Here is a 17,998-nt window from a genome sequence, read left to right as displayed (position 1 = left end):
GATCGAGGGAAAGATGAACAGAGCAAAGCCCAGAGTGATCCTTGATGAAATCCTGAGCGCTCTGGAGCAGGTTATCAGACTGTAGCGAAGGTTCACTTTCCTACAGGACAACGACCCAAAGCACACAGCCAACACAACACAGGAGTGGCTTCAGGACAAGTCTCTGAATGTCCTTGAGTGGCCCTTCCAGAGCCCGGACTTGAACCCGATCTAACATCTCTGAAGAGACCTGCTCCCCATCCAACCTGACAGAGCTGGAGAGGATCTGCAGAGAAGAACGGGAAAAAGTCCACAAATACAGGTGTGCCAAGTGGTGGAGTGGTGGGGCGAAATAATTATGCTGATTCTGTTGCAAACATTTTCTAAAAATGGTTGCAAACGGAATGGGGAGGAACCTACCTGAATTTGACCAAGAGAAACCCTTGTTTAACTGGGTTTGCTTCCGTTCATTACGGTTAACGGTTTCCGTAATAAATAAGCTCCTGCCATGCAGCTGGAGGGAGGAAAATAGTACGAGGGCCAGAGTGGAGAGCTAAGGATTGTCTCCTCTCCTAAGTCGTCTGATTGACTCAGCTCCAAATTCAGACGGTTGAGTCAAACACAATTTGCCAAATAGAAACCTATTTGAGTATTTTAAATGGTCGTTTTCGTACCAGCTTACTTTGACCTCAAATTGCGTGCATGGTACGCAAACCGTGTGCAGGTTGGCAGGTCTGCAATACGAAAATGTATCCCAGGGATCATCAACTAGATTCAGCCTCGGGACAATTTTTTCTTGAGCACATGGTCGGGGGCCAGAACATAATTACAAATCATTTTACCGCAAGAATCCCAAACAGATATAATACTTGACTCAAACAATCATTTTAAACCTTGCTTACATTTTTTTCTCAGAAAACTTGGGGGGGGCCAAATAAAACCACCCGCGGGCCAAATTCGGTACGCGGGGCGCCAGTTGGGGAACCCTGATGTATGCACTCACTGTTATAAGTCGGTTTGGATAAAAGCATTTGCTAAATGGCATAATAATTATAGATCTCATATTAGTTACATACAGCTACCTGGTTTACCTGTTAGGGCCAGCTTGTTGTGTTTGTGACACTCTTTGAAGTTCTGGTTGAGGTCCTCGGACACCTTGATGTCCTGGAACATCCGAGCCAGCTTATTCACGTAGTCAGCGGGCATGCCTACTTCCTGCAATCAAGGGTTGGGGACATTGGCGACGTGGTATAATTTTAAGTATGTGAGGTGGATCAAACGCACAAATAGGCAGCATGTGCACACACACAGTATCTCCCATCTCCCTTCTCATAAGACACCGGCACACATGCAAGTACCCATCTAGGGCTGTGGTAGGCTATGCCATATGGATGTGAGCTACACTAATTTAGCAGACAAGATTTTCTTAGAATTCTGTGGCATAGTATGAAGAATACTATTGAACATAGCAGAATAAAATAGAAAGGACATTTTCTCCCCAAAATTTGCGAGGGGGTGCGCACGTGCGGCTATTCAGTATTGAGCGGTTAACAAAGAAACAGGTCCTCCTATATGCTTAATTTAGAGTTATTTATGTCACTTCAAAAGTTAGAATGTATTAAAGAGCAGACTATATAGCCTAAGGCGGCATCGTGGGACAAATTATGATTTGAAAAAAGTTGCATGAAAGGCATGAGCTCTACTCAGTTTCCTGTGCAGGGTGCACAAATGTGTGGAATTAGTTGATTAGTGGCCCACAAAAAAAACTTGAATAGCGAATGCAGTGACGTTTTTAATACGCAAGCATAGGCGGCGTGACCATAAGGCAAGGGGAAGCTTTCCCTAAAGTAAACTGCCAAAATTATATTGCCCAATTAGCCTATGCTTGTCTACACAGGAATAAATAAGTATATATATATATTTTTTTTTAAGTCACTACTAAAGCATGATTTGGTTACAGAGAACTTAGCTTTTTTTAAATTTTGTTTTGGCTATAGGTCGGAAGGAAAGGCAATTTGAGCAGACTATTGTCGAGTTGCGACTGTCCGAAAAGTAGAGGCCAAGCCAGGCATATTGCAATATTTCAAAATACAATTGTGGGAAAACAGTTTGGAAAACAAATGGTTTATTTTTAATTGTTGGGTCAGTGCTACTTAAGTTTGTTTTTGGACAATCATTTCCACCTCCAGTTTGGATGGAGGTCATATTCTATTTGTGTCACCCCTTCTCGTAGGCCTATTATATGGACAAAGTTGTTTTTGATTGAGCTTTTTGTTAGTCGGCAGAGTAGCCTACCCTTTAATTTGTCCTATTAAAAAAAACATTCTGCTAAAGTGTAGTAGAATTGCATGAAACTATGCAAAGAAAGAAACGTGTCTGATAAAGCCTAGGCCTAACTCTACGTAATACGCGCTCAGCCAGGCATTGAACAGTTTGAGAATGGAGTTAGATTATTAGCCCAAATTATAACTATCCAATCTACTCATCACCTTATGAATAGCAGGCCATTTTACATAAAATCGGCAAAGATTATGCATGTGATGCTTTATTGTAAAGGTTAATTTATGGTGAAAATGATCTTCTCCAAACTTTAAACTTACGCGCCACCTATGTATACCAGTTAGGCTACACCGGTTGTAAAGAAGATGAATGCGTTTCATTTTAAGAATTGAGCAATAAATATAGCAGCATGAGAAAGCTGGGATCCTATTTTAAAGTGGTCAGTCAAAGCTCTTTCCACACGGAATTGCGCAATGACTGGGTTTATAAGAACACGTTTCACTAGGCTCTGTGCTCTCTAACCGTGTTCCAGGGGTCCTAGGCCTATAGGCTACGTTTGCAGTTATTTGGCCACTTTAGTTGATACAAACATTATCAAAACATATAGGCCTATGGGCAAGGCTACATGACTTGTGCGACTATAATTTAGGAACAGGAATGCACTGTTTCTTGCCTTGATGCCCAGCATGTGCACTATTCACAAGAGATATTATCACCCATCAGACTATTCTTAGCTTAATCTGGTCTTTAGATAAAACAAATTTAACACATTTAGTGTATCGGAAGAGGGGCATAGGGGGGGGAAAAAACACGTCATTTATGCACTTAAAAGAGCGAATGGAGGACACTTTTCCTGTGGTTCATTTTCATGCCAGCCAGGTAGGCTATACTCCTGTTGTAAAGCGAAGCAATGTGCTTAATATTAGGAAAGTTTAGAAATAGATAGTAGGCCTAGCCTATAGAAAGCTGATGGAAAACTCTTTAAGAGGACATCAATTCTGTTCGCACGCAATTGCACAGCCTATAGAAATGTTGTGCAACACGAGCTCTCTAAGTATTTCTTTTGAAAACATTTGCATTGATATCAGTGATTAGAGGGGCAATAGTGTGCTGAGTACCAGGCCATTAGCGACTGGCAATTAGCAAGTTTGGTAGGCTAATAATGACCATCAGCAGCATCAGAGCAGCCTAGTTATAATGACTAAACGGTCACATGGAATTTGACTACGGTCATGACTGGTGACCGCCGGTAATATGGTCACTGTAACAGCCCTAAACCCACCCACAGGTCGTACCCGGAGCCACTCCACCATGTTCTCCTCGATTTCGCTGTCAGCGGAGATGTCCAGGATAAGGCGTCGGGTCAGATGGGCTTTGTGGTAGCGCATGAACACGTCTTTGTTCTGCACGTACTTCAACACCAGCAACTGCAGGAGAACACAGAACACCACTGTGCAATCAGGGTCATATTACAATAATATATGACATTTAGCAGACGCCTTTATCCAAAGCGATATAGTCATGCATGCACACATATGGATGGTCCCGGGAATTGAACCCACTACCCTGGCGTTACAAGCGCCATGTTCTACCAACTGAGCTACAAAGGACCACATTCATTTGTGCATACAGTAGCACAAAATGTTTTGCTAAAACAAGAGTTTATTGGACTAGTTCCAGTAGTCCCTCCCAGTTTGTCTGTTTTCCTCTATTTGGTGTCTAATGAACATGACCCAGCTAAGATCGTCCCATCCAAACAAGAAACAAGTGTTTGCAGATCTGAAAAGAATACATAGAGGTATAATACAGCATCCCTCTGTATTTCTCACTTAGTTTTAGCAGGTACTGAGTATAAAGCAACGACTACACTAAACTTAAAGATGAAGGGGGGGGGGGGGGGGGGGGTGAGCGACACATAGTATGTGAATGGATGTCATTGCTCATGTCCTTTTCAACTGCTCCGCTATAAACCGCTCCACGCTCACACACAAAAATAAATCTGCTCCAAATTTTCTTCCATTAAAATCACATTAACAAACACCCATCTATTTTTGTGACTACCTGGACCTACCAAATGTTTTTAAAATATTGAAACGAAACATGGATTTGAATGAAAAGTATTTGAATAAACATGGACGTAAGAAGCGAACATAGGCTACATGTCGTATTAAACATCATATAAACACTAAATAGGTCAGGAGCCAGACAGGGAGCCTAAGAAGGAACAAAAAGGAATGATTACAGCTATATTATTTCAATTATTTCCAGGCTATAGCCTACAAAGAAACGCATTGTGAAGCTGTTGCGAGTGCGACACAATAGTCTGGTAGGGACATAAAGCGTGCAGCATTTAGAGTTCATTCAGAATGTATTCAGACCCCTTCACTTTTTCCACATTGTTACAGCCTTATTCATTTTTTCCACCTCAATCTACATACAATACCCCATAAATGATAAACAAAACGTTTTAGAAATGTGTTATGGGATTTTTGTGTTTAATGACTAAAATATGTATACATTTGACTTAGAATTATAACTAAACAGAATACTACTATAATACTGTAAGAATGAATCTTATTATAATCATAATGTTGAATGTTATGTGTTCCTTGTTAGAAAGAATGGGTTTATCTTCAGACAGGCTAGAATGATGTCTCTACCCAGGGAGGGGAAAGACCTTGGGTTGGTTGCAGATAGTTGAACAGGTGGCAGACAGTAATGAGAACGCTAACTGTACTGCCATTGTATCCGAGAGGAGGATGGACATTAAAACCTATGACATCATCTTTATTATATAACCTGATGTAAAATGTATTATGATCAGTACTCTCGAGAATAAACGCTATTGATTGATTTTGAGACTGGTTTCTGTCCATTTAATGCTGATAATTATCTTACAAATTCTTATCCATGGGCAGAGTGTTTTAATTGAATTGGTTGATAAACATAGGAATAAAATTCCTTTAACAAAATGATCGCTAAATCATTTTAAAAGAAACTGAAATACCACATTTACATAAGTATTCAGACCCTTTACGCAGTACTTTATTGAAGCACCTTTGCCACGATTACAGCTTCGAGTCATCTTGGGTATGATGCAACAAGCTTGGCACACCTGTATTTGGAGAGTTTCTCCCATTCTTCTCTGCAGATCCTCTCAAGCTCTGGCAGGTTGGACGGGGAGCATCTCTCCAGAGATGTTTGATCGGGTTCAAGTCCGGGAACTGGCTGGGCTACTCATTCAGAAACTTGTCCCAAAGCCACTCCAGCGTTGCCTTAGCTGTGAAGGTCATTGTCCTGTTGGAAGGTGAACCTTCGCCCCAGTCTGAGGTCCTGTGCAGGGTTTTCATCAAGGATCTCTATACTTTGCTGCATTCATCTTTCCCTCGATCCTGACTAGTCTCCCAGTCCCTGCTGCTGAAAAACATCCCCACAGCATGATGCTGCCACCACCATAGGGATGGTGCCAGGTTTCCTCCAAACGTGATGCTTGGCATTTAGGCCAAATAGTTCAATCTTGGTTTCATCAGACCAGAGAATCTTGTTTCTCATGGTCAGAGTCTATAGGTGCCTTTTGGCAACATCCAAGCGGGCTGTCATGTGCCTTTTACTGAAGAGTGGCTTCCGTCTGGCCACGCTACCATAAAGGCCTGATTGGTGCAGTGCTGCAGAGATGGCTGTCCTTCTGGAAGGTTCCCCATCTCCACAGAGGAGCTGAGCTCTGTCAGAGTGACCATCGGGGTTCTTGGTCACCTCCCTGACCAAGGCCCTTCTCCCCCAATTGCTCAGTTTGGCTGGGCAGCCAGCTCTAGGAAGAGTGTGTGGTTACAAACTTCTTCCATTTAAGAATGATGGAGGCCACTGTTCTTGGGGACCTTCAATGCTGCACACATTTTTTGGTACCCTTCCCCAGATCTGTGCCTCGGTACAATCCTGTCTCGGCGCTCTACGGACAATTCATTCGACCTCATGGCTTGGTTTTGGCTCTGACATGCACTGTCAACTGAGGGACCTTACATAGACAGGTGTGCCTTTCCAATTAATTTAAATTTGCCACAGATGGACACCAATCAAGTTGTACAAACATCAAGGATGCTCAATGGAAACAGGGTTTCACCTGAGCTCAATTTCATGTCTCATAGCAAAGGGTCTGAAGACTAATGTAAATAAGGCATGTCTTTTTTTTTTACATCTGCAAAAACTTTTCGCTGCCTCATTATGGGGTATTGTGTAGATTGATGAGGGGACACAATTATTTAATCAATTTTAGAATAAGGCTGTAACGTAACATGTGGAAAAAAAGGGTCTGAATAATTTCCGAATGCACTGTAAACATTGTATTAAAATAATTATAGTTTATAAATTGCACAAATAGGCAGTGACTTTCAATTAAACACAAACTAAATGAAAAATGACTTGAAATTCATTTTTTGAACTCATTTTTAGAAACAAGAGTTCGGCCAGTCTGGGGCTTCAGGCTCATGCGATGGTGCCTGGAGAGCCGGCCAGCAGCGGAGAATATCCTCTCCACACTTGCAGAACCACTGGGGATGCTAAACACTCCTTTGGCCACTCTTGCCAGGTTGGGCAGAGAGGCAGAGTTGCTTTTTTATATAGGCAGACGAAGGTTTTTAGGCAAAATAACCTAATCAAAACGGAAAGCTCCTTGAAAGTGGGAATATGGCCTATTGTATCGATTATAAACTTTTTGTTCTATTAACACTTTGCTACAATGACAGTTATTTTAGCATGAGCACATAGTAAGTACACATCATACTTTTGGGAGAAGTGTCTTTTCAGATTCCACAATGATTCTTTAGCTGTTTCATGTAGCCAGCGTGTAACAACTGCCATATCCTGCACGTAGAACAATGCCATCCAGTCTATAACCTAACAGTTTAGCACCATGCCATCAGGCAAACACACTACATCACCGCACTCCCTCTCTTGGTTCTCAACTTTGTAAGCCACGTTGATTTAGCACCTGTGTGTTTTATCAGTTTCTTTGTGAAAATATTTAGCAAACTCCATGACAAACTCCATGACAGTAGCTAAAGCAAGGGTCTATTAGCAGCACACAAGTAGACTACAAATGCATGCTGGGCCAGGCATGCCCTGAGCTCATGAAGTGAGCGCAACTGGAGAGAAATTGGAGCGGGTGAGAAGGCGGACGCTCCAGCCTTTGGGAATCTCGCTCCAGTCAAATTGGGCTCGCTTCGCTCACATACTCTTGAGCGATGGAAAGGTGAAACCAACACGCTGTCCTCAGCCCAAGGCCGCTTGCACACTGATTGGGTCAATGCTTTTTTAAACAGGAGTCATCTGCTGCTGGATGAATGACAAGAGATGATGATTGTCTGACAAAAAACACAAACTGAAAATTGTTGACTTGAGATATACTTCTGAAGGACAATAACCAATGATGTACGTCACATACGATTTCATCCGAGTACGCACGTGTGGCCGAAGCCTTAAGGAAAGCTTGCTGGAGTCATCAAATCATTATGCGCGCGTGCACACACACGTACCACTTCCTTGAGCTTGGCCTCGATCTCCTCAGATGCAAGTTTCTTGCTCAGCGGGGTTTTCCTCAGCAGCATATCACAGTAGTTGGCCAGCAACTCTGGACACTTGGACTCTGGCTGAGTCTTCAGCCCCACCCTGACAGACAGACAGTACAGAGAAAGTAGAGCAGTGTCGTAAACTCACACGTTCAGGCATTCAGTAATTAAGCAATTAACAGTTCAGAAGTGTAACATTTTTCCCATGAAAAAAACGAAAGATCCACCCCGCACCTTGTTGAATGCTCCCACAGTTTTATCAAGTGCAACATCAATAAATACTGTAGCAGCCTTCAACAGTATGACGGTATCAATTTTGAATTCAGTGAAGAAATTAAAGCATACAGTAGAACTCTTACCCTTTCTGCTTCAGCGGAATTTCCAATTTAAAAATAGTAGCGTCATTCACAACTGCTTTGTAAGCCTAAGAAAAAAATACATTTGTTACATATACAGTGACAACTACAAATACTGCACATAAATTCATTGACAACGTTGTGTCAATGTTGGACAAATGTTGAAAGAACGTTGCGCTTACATTCATTGGCAATGTTGAATCAAAGCTGGAAAAACGTTGTGCTGACCTTGTCTCGGGCTGTGAGGAAGCGAGGGTCGTCCTGAAAGGCATCTTTAACCAGCTTACTGAAGCGGTTGAAAAGGGTGAGGAGTTGTTCCACGTACTTCTCAGAGTCCTGCGCGCGCACACACAGAGAAAAATACAAAGACTAGTGGATTGTTCCTGTCACCTTTCAGTAAATACAACACAAATGTATTTAATCTCTCTGTTAGTGTAACATATCTGTGCGCGTGTGTGTGTAAGCAGCTTATGTATGTGTAGCACTCACCGAGGTGATGGTCTCGGCGGAGGCCACCATGTCGGCCAGCCCAGCAGACATGATGTGTTCCTCTAAGTCCTTCAGCATGGGCTCGATGCCACTAGGCACCTTGTCCATCAGAGAGAACATGAGATGGAGCTCTATAAGGTGGAGGAAAGCTAGTCAAACACTCTCCATGGTAAGACACTGCGGCTAGTCTATAGATTCTAGTTTTCTACTTCTAGATTATAGTATCAAACAAGGGGTACGCAGCAGGGCTTGATGGCCAGATTTGAAAAACCCGTATTTAGAGGTTGGTTTCCGTTGACTGATTCTCCAGTCAACATGCTTTTTAGTTCAGGACTCTGTACAGTAAACCAGCGCTTGAAGTTATAAACATCACAGTGGTGGTATAATATTGTCAGTTAGACTTTACAGTCAAAAGGTCAGGTTCTATATATTACTGCTATACACCAAACAAACAGATGCTCCACAAAGGCACACATTGGTTAGTGACACATAAGTAGGTAGACTCCTGGTTAAAACTATCAGGACATACACAATACAAGGTGGGTTTATGGTCAGACACTGATGTTTGGGGGGTGATGACAATGTGTTGAATAACACACACGGAATGGGCAAAGGCAGCGTTTGGTTGGTTGACGAGGACAAATTGAAACAGGAAGTGGAGGACGGCGAGGTCATTTCCTGGTTTGCAAACCTGAGCTGGCCGAGCCTTTGGTGCCGGGAGCGCTCCGGCCGTACTCACTCTCTGTCTCGTTTCGCCTGATCATGCCAGGACACTCGGCCAAGATGGTCTCCTTGAAGGATGTCACCAGGGCGTTCACGCAACACTCCATCAGCTGAGGGGGAATATAAAAGCCATGGGTCGCTCATCTCTTCATCACATATTTCAAAATCTAATTGAGTTATGAGGCCTTTTTTTATATCAGCAGTTGTCAAAGTGGTTTTACAGTAACCCGGCCTAGAACCCAAAGAGCAAGCAGAAGGAGAATGGCAAGAAAAACCTAGAGAAGAAGAAACCTAGAGGGGAATCAGGCTCAATCATATCAATAGCAGCAGGGTCATTCCAGGAAGAGAGTACATGTTGCACCTCTTTGATATTTTAAGTAGAAATTGTGCACCAATATTGAATTTTAACCCCTAGTCGATGGACGTACCTGTGTCAATCTTATTAAGACAATTTAAAAGATCAAATTCAATCCATTTAACTTAGAGATGTTTTGCATGGGCTGTGTCTCAATCCACTACAGCCGCCGACGTCAGCCTTCCACTCCTGCTGTGGAAGGCGGCAGAGCTACAACAGTGTTTGCCAGAGCTACAACAGTGTTTGTAAATTTTATATACACTACCGTTCAAAAGTTTGGGGTCACTTAGAAATGTCCTTGTTGTTGAAAGAAAAGCAAATTTTTTGTCCATTAAAATATCAAATTGATCAGAAATACAGTGTAGACATTGTTAATGTTGTCAATGACTATTGTAGATGGAAACGGCTGATTTTATGGAATATCTACATAGGCGTACAGGGGCCCATTATCAGCAACCATCACTCCCGTGTCCCAACAGCACGTTGTGTTAGCTAATCCAAGTTTAGCATTTTAAAAAGCTAATTGATCATTAGAAAACCCTTTTGCAAATATGTTAGCACAGCTGAAAACTGTTGTTCTGATTAAAGAAGCAATAAAACTGTCCTTTAGACTAGTTGAGTATCTGGAGCATCAGCATTTGTGGGTTCGATTACAGGCTCAAAATGACAGAAACAGAACGTTCTTCTAAAACCCATCAGTCTATTCTTGTTCTGAGAAATGAAGGCTATTCCATGGGAGAAATTGCCCAGAAACTGAAGATCTCGTACAACGCTGTGTACTACCTTCACAGAACAGTGCAAACTGGCTCTAACCAGAATAGAAAGAGTGGGAGGCCCCGGTGCACAACTGAGCAAGAGGACAAGTACATTAGAGTGTCTAGTTTGAGAAACAGACGCCTCACAAGTCCTCAACTGGCAGCTTCATTAAATAATACCCGCAAAACACCAGTCTCTACGTCAACAGTGAAGATGAGACTCCGGGATGCTGGCCTTCTAGGAAGAGTTGCAAAGAAAAAGCCATATCTCAGACTGGCCAATAAAAATAAGAAAGATTAAGATGGGCAAAATAACACAGACACTGGACAGAGGAACTCTGCCTAGAAGGCCAGCATCCCGGAGTCACCTCTTCTTCTGCGAGGACGATCAGCTGTCCGTCCTGTAGCGCTGTCTTAGGCGTCTCACAGTACGGACATCGCAATTTATTGCCCTGGCCACATCTGCAGTCCTCATGCCTCCTTGCAGCACGCCGAAGGCACGTTCACGCAGATGAGCAGGGACCCTGGGCATCTTTCTTTGTGTTTTTCCGAGTCAGTAGAAAGGCCTCTTTAGTGTTCTAAGTGTCTTAACAACCGTTTTACAGGTGCATGTTCATTAATTGTTTATGGTTCATTGAACAAGCATGGGAAACAGTGTTTAAACCCTTTACAATGAAGAGCTGTGAAGTTATTTGGATTTTTACAAATTTTCTTTGAAAGACAGGGTCCTGAAAAAGGGACGTTTCTTTTTTTGTTGTTGCAGAGTTTAGTTTACTCACTGCTTGTACAGAGTTACATTCACGTCTTGTCTCCAAATAGCGCAACGCCCGTTTCTCCTCCTCTCTCAACTTGACGTCTGCCTGTTAGAACACACAGAGATACACATGTTGGTTCCCCCTCAGATGGATAGCCTAGATTAGACAGAGTTGCTGAGAAATAGAGTTGCAAAATTCCAGTAACTTTCTCAAAATGCTCAGCTTTAAGAAATCCCAGTTGGAAGATTACTGAATTTCCTGTTTATTCTATCCTGAGGCTAAATATTATTTTGTAACCGTACTGAGAAATCACAAAGGAACTGCAGAAACCGTACTTGTCTCATACCGATAGTTTTCGACCGCAGTAATCACTGAAATCCAAAATAACCCCGAGCCACTCATGTAGACCTGAAAGGATCGGATATGTTTAATTCTTGTCACTACAGGGGGTGCTGTTTCAACTTCGACATTTTGCGTCTCCAAATTAAACTGCCTCGTACTCAATTCTTGCTCGTACAATATGCATATTATTATTACTACTGGATAGAAAACAATCTCTAGTTTCTAAAACCGTTTGAATTATGTCTGTGGGTGAACCAGAACTCTTTCTACAGCGAAAATCATGACAGGACATGCGAAGGTCTGAAAACTAGGCTCTGATCTCGGATCAGTTTAAAGCTCTGTGTGTGCCCTATGGATCGAAATGAACTGCACCCGCCTTCCCCTGGATGTCAGTAACCAATGAGAAGTGGAATGGTGTTTCTACGTATTTCTCAGAGCTTATAAAAGGGAAAGGAACAAGGTGCGCTCTCTTTTCGACTTCCGCAACGCAAGACCTCAGGATAGCATTTTGAAACGCTCAGTTATCAACCTTAGATATGTCCGTCTGTAATTTAATTCGGTATAGGTGTTAGAAACATCATAACGAAGTTATTTGAAACCGATTTATATCAGTTTATGCGAGTATATTGCTATTTTCGGAATTTTCGTAGTATTGCGTTTGAGGATTTGGACATGTGTGTGCCACGTAGCTACTGTTAGCTGCTAGTTCCGAAGTGGAAGTGGACGTTTTACAACAAAGCAACGATTATTTTGGACAAAGGACAACTTGCCCAAGATTCTGATGGAAGCTCGTCCATAAGTAAGAGCTATTTATGATTTTATTCCGTATTTACAGTGGGGAGAACAAGTATTTGATACACTGCCGATTTTGCAGGTTTTCCTACTTACAAAGCATGTAGAGGTCTGTAATTTTTATCATAGGTACACTTCAACTGTGAGAGACGGAATCTAAAACAAAAATCCAGAAAATCACATTGTATGATTTTTAAATAATTAATTTGCATTTTATTGCATGACATAAGTATTTGATCACCTACCAACCAGTAAGAATTCCGGCTCTCACAGACCTGTTAGTTTATCTTTAAGAAGCCCTCCTGTTCTCCACTCATTACCTGTATTAACTGCACCTGTTTGAACTCGTTACCTGTATAAAAGACACCTGTCCACACACAATCAAACAGATTCCAACCTCTCCACAATGGCCAAGACCAGAGAGCTGTGTAAGGACATCAGGGATAAAATTGTAGACCTGCACAAGGCTGGGATGGGCTACAGGACAATAGGCAAGCAGCTTGGTGAGAAGGAAACAACTGTTGGCGCAATTATTAGAAAATGGAAGAAGTTCAAGATGACGGTCAATCACCCTCGGTCTGGGGCTCCATGCAAGATTTCACCTCGTGGGGCATCAATGATCATGAGGAAGGTGAGGGATCAGCCCAGAACTACACGGCAGGACCTGGTCAATGACCTGAAGAGAGCTGGGACCACAGTCTCAAAGAAAACCATTAGTAACACACTACGCCGTCATGGATTAAAATCCTGCAGCGCACGCAAGGTCCCCCTGCTTAAGCCAGTGCATGTCCAGGCCTGTCTGAAGTTTGCCAATGACCATCTGGATGATCCAGAGGAGGAATGGGAGAAGGTCATGTGGTCTGATGAGACAAAAATAGAGCTTTTTGGTCTAACTCCACTCGCCGTGTTTGGAGGAAGAAGAAGTATGAGTACAATCCCAAGAACACCATCCCAACCGTGAAGCATGGAGGTGGAAACATCATTCTTTGGGGATGCTTTTCTGCAAAGGGGACAGGACGACTGCACCGTATTGAGGGGAGGATGGATGGGGCCATGTATCGCGAGATCTTGGCCAACAACCTCCTTCCCTCAGTAAGAGCATTGAAGATGGGTCGTGGCTGGGTCTTCCAGCATGACAACGACACGAAGCACACAGCCATGGCAACTAAGGAGTGGCTCCGTAAGAAGCATCTCAAGGTCCTGGAGTGGCCTAGCCAGTCTCCAGACCTGAACCCAATAGAAAATCTTTGGATGGAGCTGAAAGTCCGTATTGCCCAGCGACAGCCCCGAAACCTGAAGGATCTGGAGAAGATCTGTAGGGAGGAGTGGGCCAAAATCCCTGCTGCAGTGTGTGCAAACCTAGTCAAGAACTACAGGAAACGTATGATCTCTGTAATTGCAAACAAAGGTTTCTGTACCAAATATTAAGTTCTGCTTTTCTGATGTATCAAATACTTATGTCATGCAATAAAATGCAAATGAATTACTTAAAAATCATACAATGTGATTTTCTGGATTTTTGTTTTAGATTCCGTCTCTCATAGTTGAAGTGTACCTATGATAAAAATTACAGACCTCTACATGCTTTGTAAGTAGGAAAACCTGCAAAATCGGCAGTGTATCAAATACTTGTTCTCCCCACTGTATGTGGAAAAATGTAAACGCATTTTTCGGCCATTATTGCGGCACTAGTCTGGCTGTAACGCACACTGTATGTCTAGTAACGCTAATTTAAAAAATCTAAATCAGCGGTTGCATTAATAACCAATGCATCTTTCATTAGCTGTCCAACCTGTATTTTTTTTGTCAATCTAATCGATAAATAATCGTAAACTTAGGTGCCCTTCCAAGATGGCGCCGGCCAGAATGCATGCCATGTTTTGACTGATTACATAGCATAACCACGATTTGTGATGCTAAATATGCACATTTTCGAACAAACTCTATATGCATTGTGTAATATGATGTTACAGGACTGTCATCTGAAGAATTCTGAGAAGGTTAGTGAAAAAATTAATATATTTTGGTGGTGATAACGTTATCGCGCTTTTTGCCTTGAATCAATGCTGGGGTGATGTTAGCTCATGTGGTATGCTAATATAACGATATATTGTGTTTTCGCTGTAAAACACTTAGAAAATCTGAAATATTGTCTGGATTCACAAGATGTTGGGCTTTCATTTGCTGTACGCTGTGTATTTTTCAGAAATGTTTTAAGATGAGTAATTAGGTAATACACGTTGCTCTCTGTAGTTATTCTAGTCGCTTTGGGTGAGTTTTGTGATAGTGGCTGCAATGGTAAACTGTGATTTATACCTAAAAAAAAAAAATCTAAAAAAACTGATGCTATACCATAAATATGTTATCATACTGTCATCTTATGAAGTTGTTTCTTGGTTAGTGGCTATATAGATCTTTATTTAGTCGAATTAGTGATAGCTACTGATGGAGTAAAAAACTGGTGGAGTAAAAAAAGTGGTGTCTTTTGCTAACGTGGTTAGCTAATAGATTTACATATTGTGTCTTCCCTGTAAAACATTTTAAAAATCTGAAATGATGGCTGGATTCACAAGATGTTGGGCTTTCATTTGCTGTATGCTGTGTATTTTTCAGAAATGTTTTAGGATGAGTATTTTGGTAATTGACGTCGGTCTCTGTAATTATTCCGGCTGCTTCCAACGCTATTTCAGATTGCAGCTGCAATGTAGAACTGTGATTTATACCTGAAATATGCAAATTTTTCTAAAAAAACATATGCTATACCATAAATATGTTATCAGACTGTCATCTTATGAAGTTGTTTCTTGGTTAGTGGCTATATAGATCTTTATTTAGTCGAAATTGTGATAGCTGCCCATGCAGGAAAAAAATGGTGGAGGAAAAAAAAAAGTTGTGTCTTTTGCTATCGTGGTTAGCTAATAGATTTCCATATTGTGTCTTCCCTGTAAAACATTAAAAAAATCAGAAATGATGGCTGGATTCACAAGATCTGTATCTTTCATTTGGTGTCTTGGACTTGTGATTTCATGAACATTTGATTATATGATATCCCTGTGGCTTTAGGCTAGGCTATGCTAGTCAGCTTTTTTGATGGGGGGATCCCGGATCCGGGGTTGTGACTCGTTAGAGGTTAAGCAGTGTGGTCATTGCTTCACCTTGCCATCTGATAGGCAGCAAAGGATTTGCGCCATATGGCTTACACCTATTCAAATCTACATGAGCATCTGAGGGGTTTGGACTTGGCATGTCCATTTGGAATTCAGCTTATAACTTGACATGTGGTGTATGATCGAGGGGCCTTTTAAGGGTTGCAAAATTAGAGTAAGTTTACAACAATTCCCAGGTTTTCCAGAAATCCCAGTTGGAAAATTCCTGGAAAAGGGAGAGAATAAGCAGGAAGTCCAGGAGTCCTTTAACTATAGAGTTTCCGGAAAACCATCTGGGAATTTTGGAAAAGTTACAGGATCCTAGTACTACTCACGTATTTCATGTAGTTCTGTACTCCGTTCTGCTGCAGGGAGGAGGGGGCCTGTGTTCTGTAGAATCTCTCGGTGGAGTCCATGTAGGCCTTCTCAAAGTTATCTCTGTAGATCTGCAACTTGTTGTCTGGGTTTGAGCACAGGTTCACTGCAGAGGGCAAACAGGGATGGAGGTGCCCAGGGGCCAAGTTCATTAGCATGCAACATTTTAGAAATGACCATTTCTTAAAGGATGAGTCCAATCAGTCCCTTCCGGTTTCAGTAGGTTTTCTTCCGTTTGGTGAGTTATGAACACAACCCAGGAGAATTACAGGCATCTTTGTGGAGTGGGGTAAAGAGCACATTTTTGTCATTCACACTACATAGATAAATTCAAAAATTTGAGTACCTCACATTTTCACGTACAGCCTGCATTTGTCATTGGGGGCTTCACACCAAAATTCACATTACAGATAAATCCAATTTGGCAGAGAGATTTGGTGAATCAATCCATTGGTATGGTCTACATACACCAAAGATCTGGCTTGTGTTCATTACACACCATTCTCTCACAGCTAAAGGCGACAGTGATGTTTTGCTCACCGTAGGACTCCCTGACGCCGATGACCAGCTGAGAGTCGAAGGCCTCCCCAAGGCGTTCGGCGTGCACCAGCTTCATGGCGCTGTCCTGCAGCCTGTTCTTGATGTTGGAGAAGATGGACTCGTTCCACGTGTCCAGCATGAGCTGAGGGCATAGAAAATTAAGTTTAGAAGAACATTACTTTGCCCATATATCTCAAAAATGTCCATTTGTCTTTTTGCTTAATCTAGTGCCTTGCTCAAGGGTACAACTGCAGGTGATGGCATGATTTGACAACAGCATCCCTCCTGTTGCTGGTTCACACACCGAAATTATGTCCCTGTCAATCTCGGGATTTGAACCGACAATCCTCCGGATGTTACCTAATCTCACTACATTCTACTCCCCTTTCCACCCCATAAGCTACAAGGTAATAGAAGATACAGTACATGTACACATGAGCAGGGATAGAGGGAATCTATAGGCAGCAACATTTCCTCTTATATCATTACAAATACAACCAAATACTGCTGCTGCCCTGTTTATAATGTGATGTCTTTCCCACTCTCCTCCCCTCTTCCTCAACTTCTTGTTGCTACCCAGTTGGCAAGTGATCATCTCTCGCATTTCCCATCCCATTTCTTCCTCCCCATTTCCTCACCTTCCGTACGATGCTGTCTTCTACGTTAGACTTCTTGTTGCTGCCCTGTTTGCCCATGAGCGTGATCTCCAGCTGGCAGAAGGGTTTGGGCAGGATGTCGCACTGTGTGAAGAACTTCCTCCACTCCACAATGTAGGCCTTCAACAGTGCAGTGTCATCCTGGTGACTCAACACCCGCTGTGGGGGAGAGCGCAGGGCCCTGTTATGGACTTTATGGCGTTGAAAAACTGGGGGTAATAGACAGTCTGCTTGGTTACTCAACACATGTGAGAGCATTTGAGGGCATTGTTATGGATTATATAGCATTGAAAATGTTGGTTCTCAGGGGTAGGCTAGTAGACTGCGTGGTTACTCGGTAGCTGTCACAGCTAGCTTGATAGCTAGCTAGCATTAGTGGTACTCAGCGAGGGAATAAAGAGCACAGTCCATTCAATGGTAGCAAGACCTAGCAGGCCTACCTACCGCTTGTGCTTGCTTGATGAAGTCTAAGATGTCCGCCTTCAGGGCCTGGTGGATCTTGGCCGGTCCCTTGTCATCCCATAGGCATACTGCATGGACGTCTCTATGGAAACCAAGAGATCGGATGAGGGGATTGGAGGAGAGGGACATGTAGTTCAATCCATCTGTCAGTCTAACAGTTGAGACAGGCGTTAACGGAAACACCTGGAGTTAACAGAATGACAGCATTTTCTCTTGGGGTATAGTCTATTAAGTGACGCGAAACGTTCCGAATGTTGAAGATAGAAAAATAACGGATAGAGTCGACACCACAATTCCTTAATATATCTGTCAGTAAGGCAATCTGTTCTACACCATACATTTTTATTTGAACCTTTTGCAACAGGCTCTTGGGTCATATTCACTAGGAACCAAACAGAAGCGAACTGCCTGGACTTGTCTAATAAGAAACAC

At 42.4% G+C, this 17,998-nt stretch overlaps 1 protein-coding gene across 4 annotated transcripts in view; it reads right to left on the bottom strand.

Moving 5' to 3' along the window:
* LOC139548650 (cullin-5-like) overlaps window positions 1-17,998 on the bottom strand; it is a 36,373-nt gene that overhangs the window by 16,925 nt on the left and 1,450 nt on the right. Inside the window, exons 3-14 of one of the 4 annotated variants that reach the window (XM_071358433.1) lie at window positions 17,549-17,648; window positions 17,087-17,263; window positions 16,449-16,590; window positions 15,869-16,014; window positions 11,278-11,358; window positions 9,357-9,498; window positions 8,666-8,796; window positions 8,405-8,512; window positions 8,180-8,244; window positions 7,788-7,920; window positions 3,555-3,686; window positions 1,062-1,194 (exon numbers count right to left, since the gene is read on the bottom strand). In XM_071358433.1, the coding sequence (XP_071214534.1) occupies window positions 1,062-1,194; window positions 3,555-3,686; window positions 7,788-7,920; window positions 8,180-8,244; window positions 8,405-8,512; window positions 8,666-8,796; window positions 9,357-9,498; window positions 11,278-11,358; window positions 15,869-16,014; window positions 16,449-16,590; window positions 17,087-17,263; window positions 17,549-17,648 (1,490 nt within the window). The remainder of the gene's footprint in view (window positions 1-1,061; window positions 1,195-3,554; window positions 3,687-7,787; window positions 7,921-8,179; window positions 8,245-8,404; window positions 8,513-8,665; window positions 8,797-9,356; window positions 9,499-11,277; window positions 11,359-15,868; window positions 16,015-16,448; window positions 16,591-17,086; window positions 17,264-17,548; window positions 17,649-17,998) is intronic. The other 3 variants (XM_071358512.1, XM_071358597.1, XM_071358674.1) reach the window with 3 other exon arrangements.

Source organism: Salvelinus alpinus, chromosome 1, assembly GCF_045679555.1.
Source record: "Salvelinus alpinus chromosome 1, SLU_Salpinus.1, whole genome shotgun sequence".
Lineage (NCBI taxonomy): Eukaryota > Metazoa > Chordata > Actinopteri > Salmoniformes > Salmonidae > Salvelinus > Salvelinus alpinus.
The sequence above is the reverse complement of the archived record's forward strand: the minus strand, read 5'-3'. Positions and strand labels throughout refer to the sequence as shown.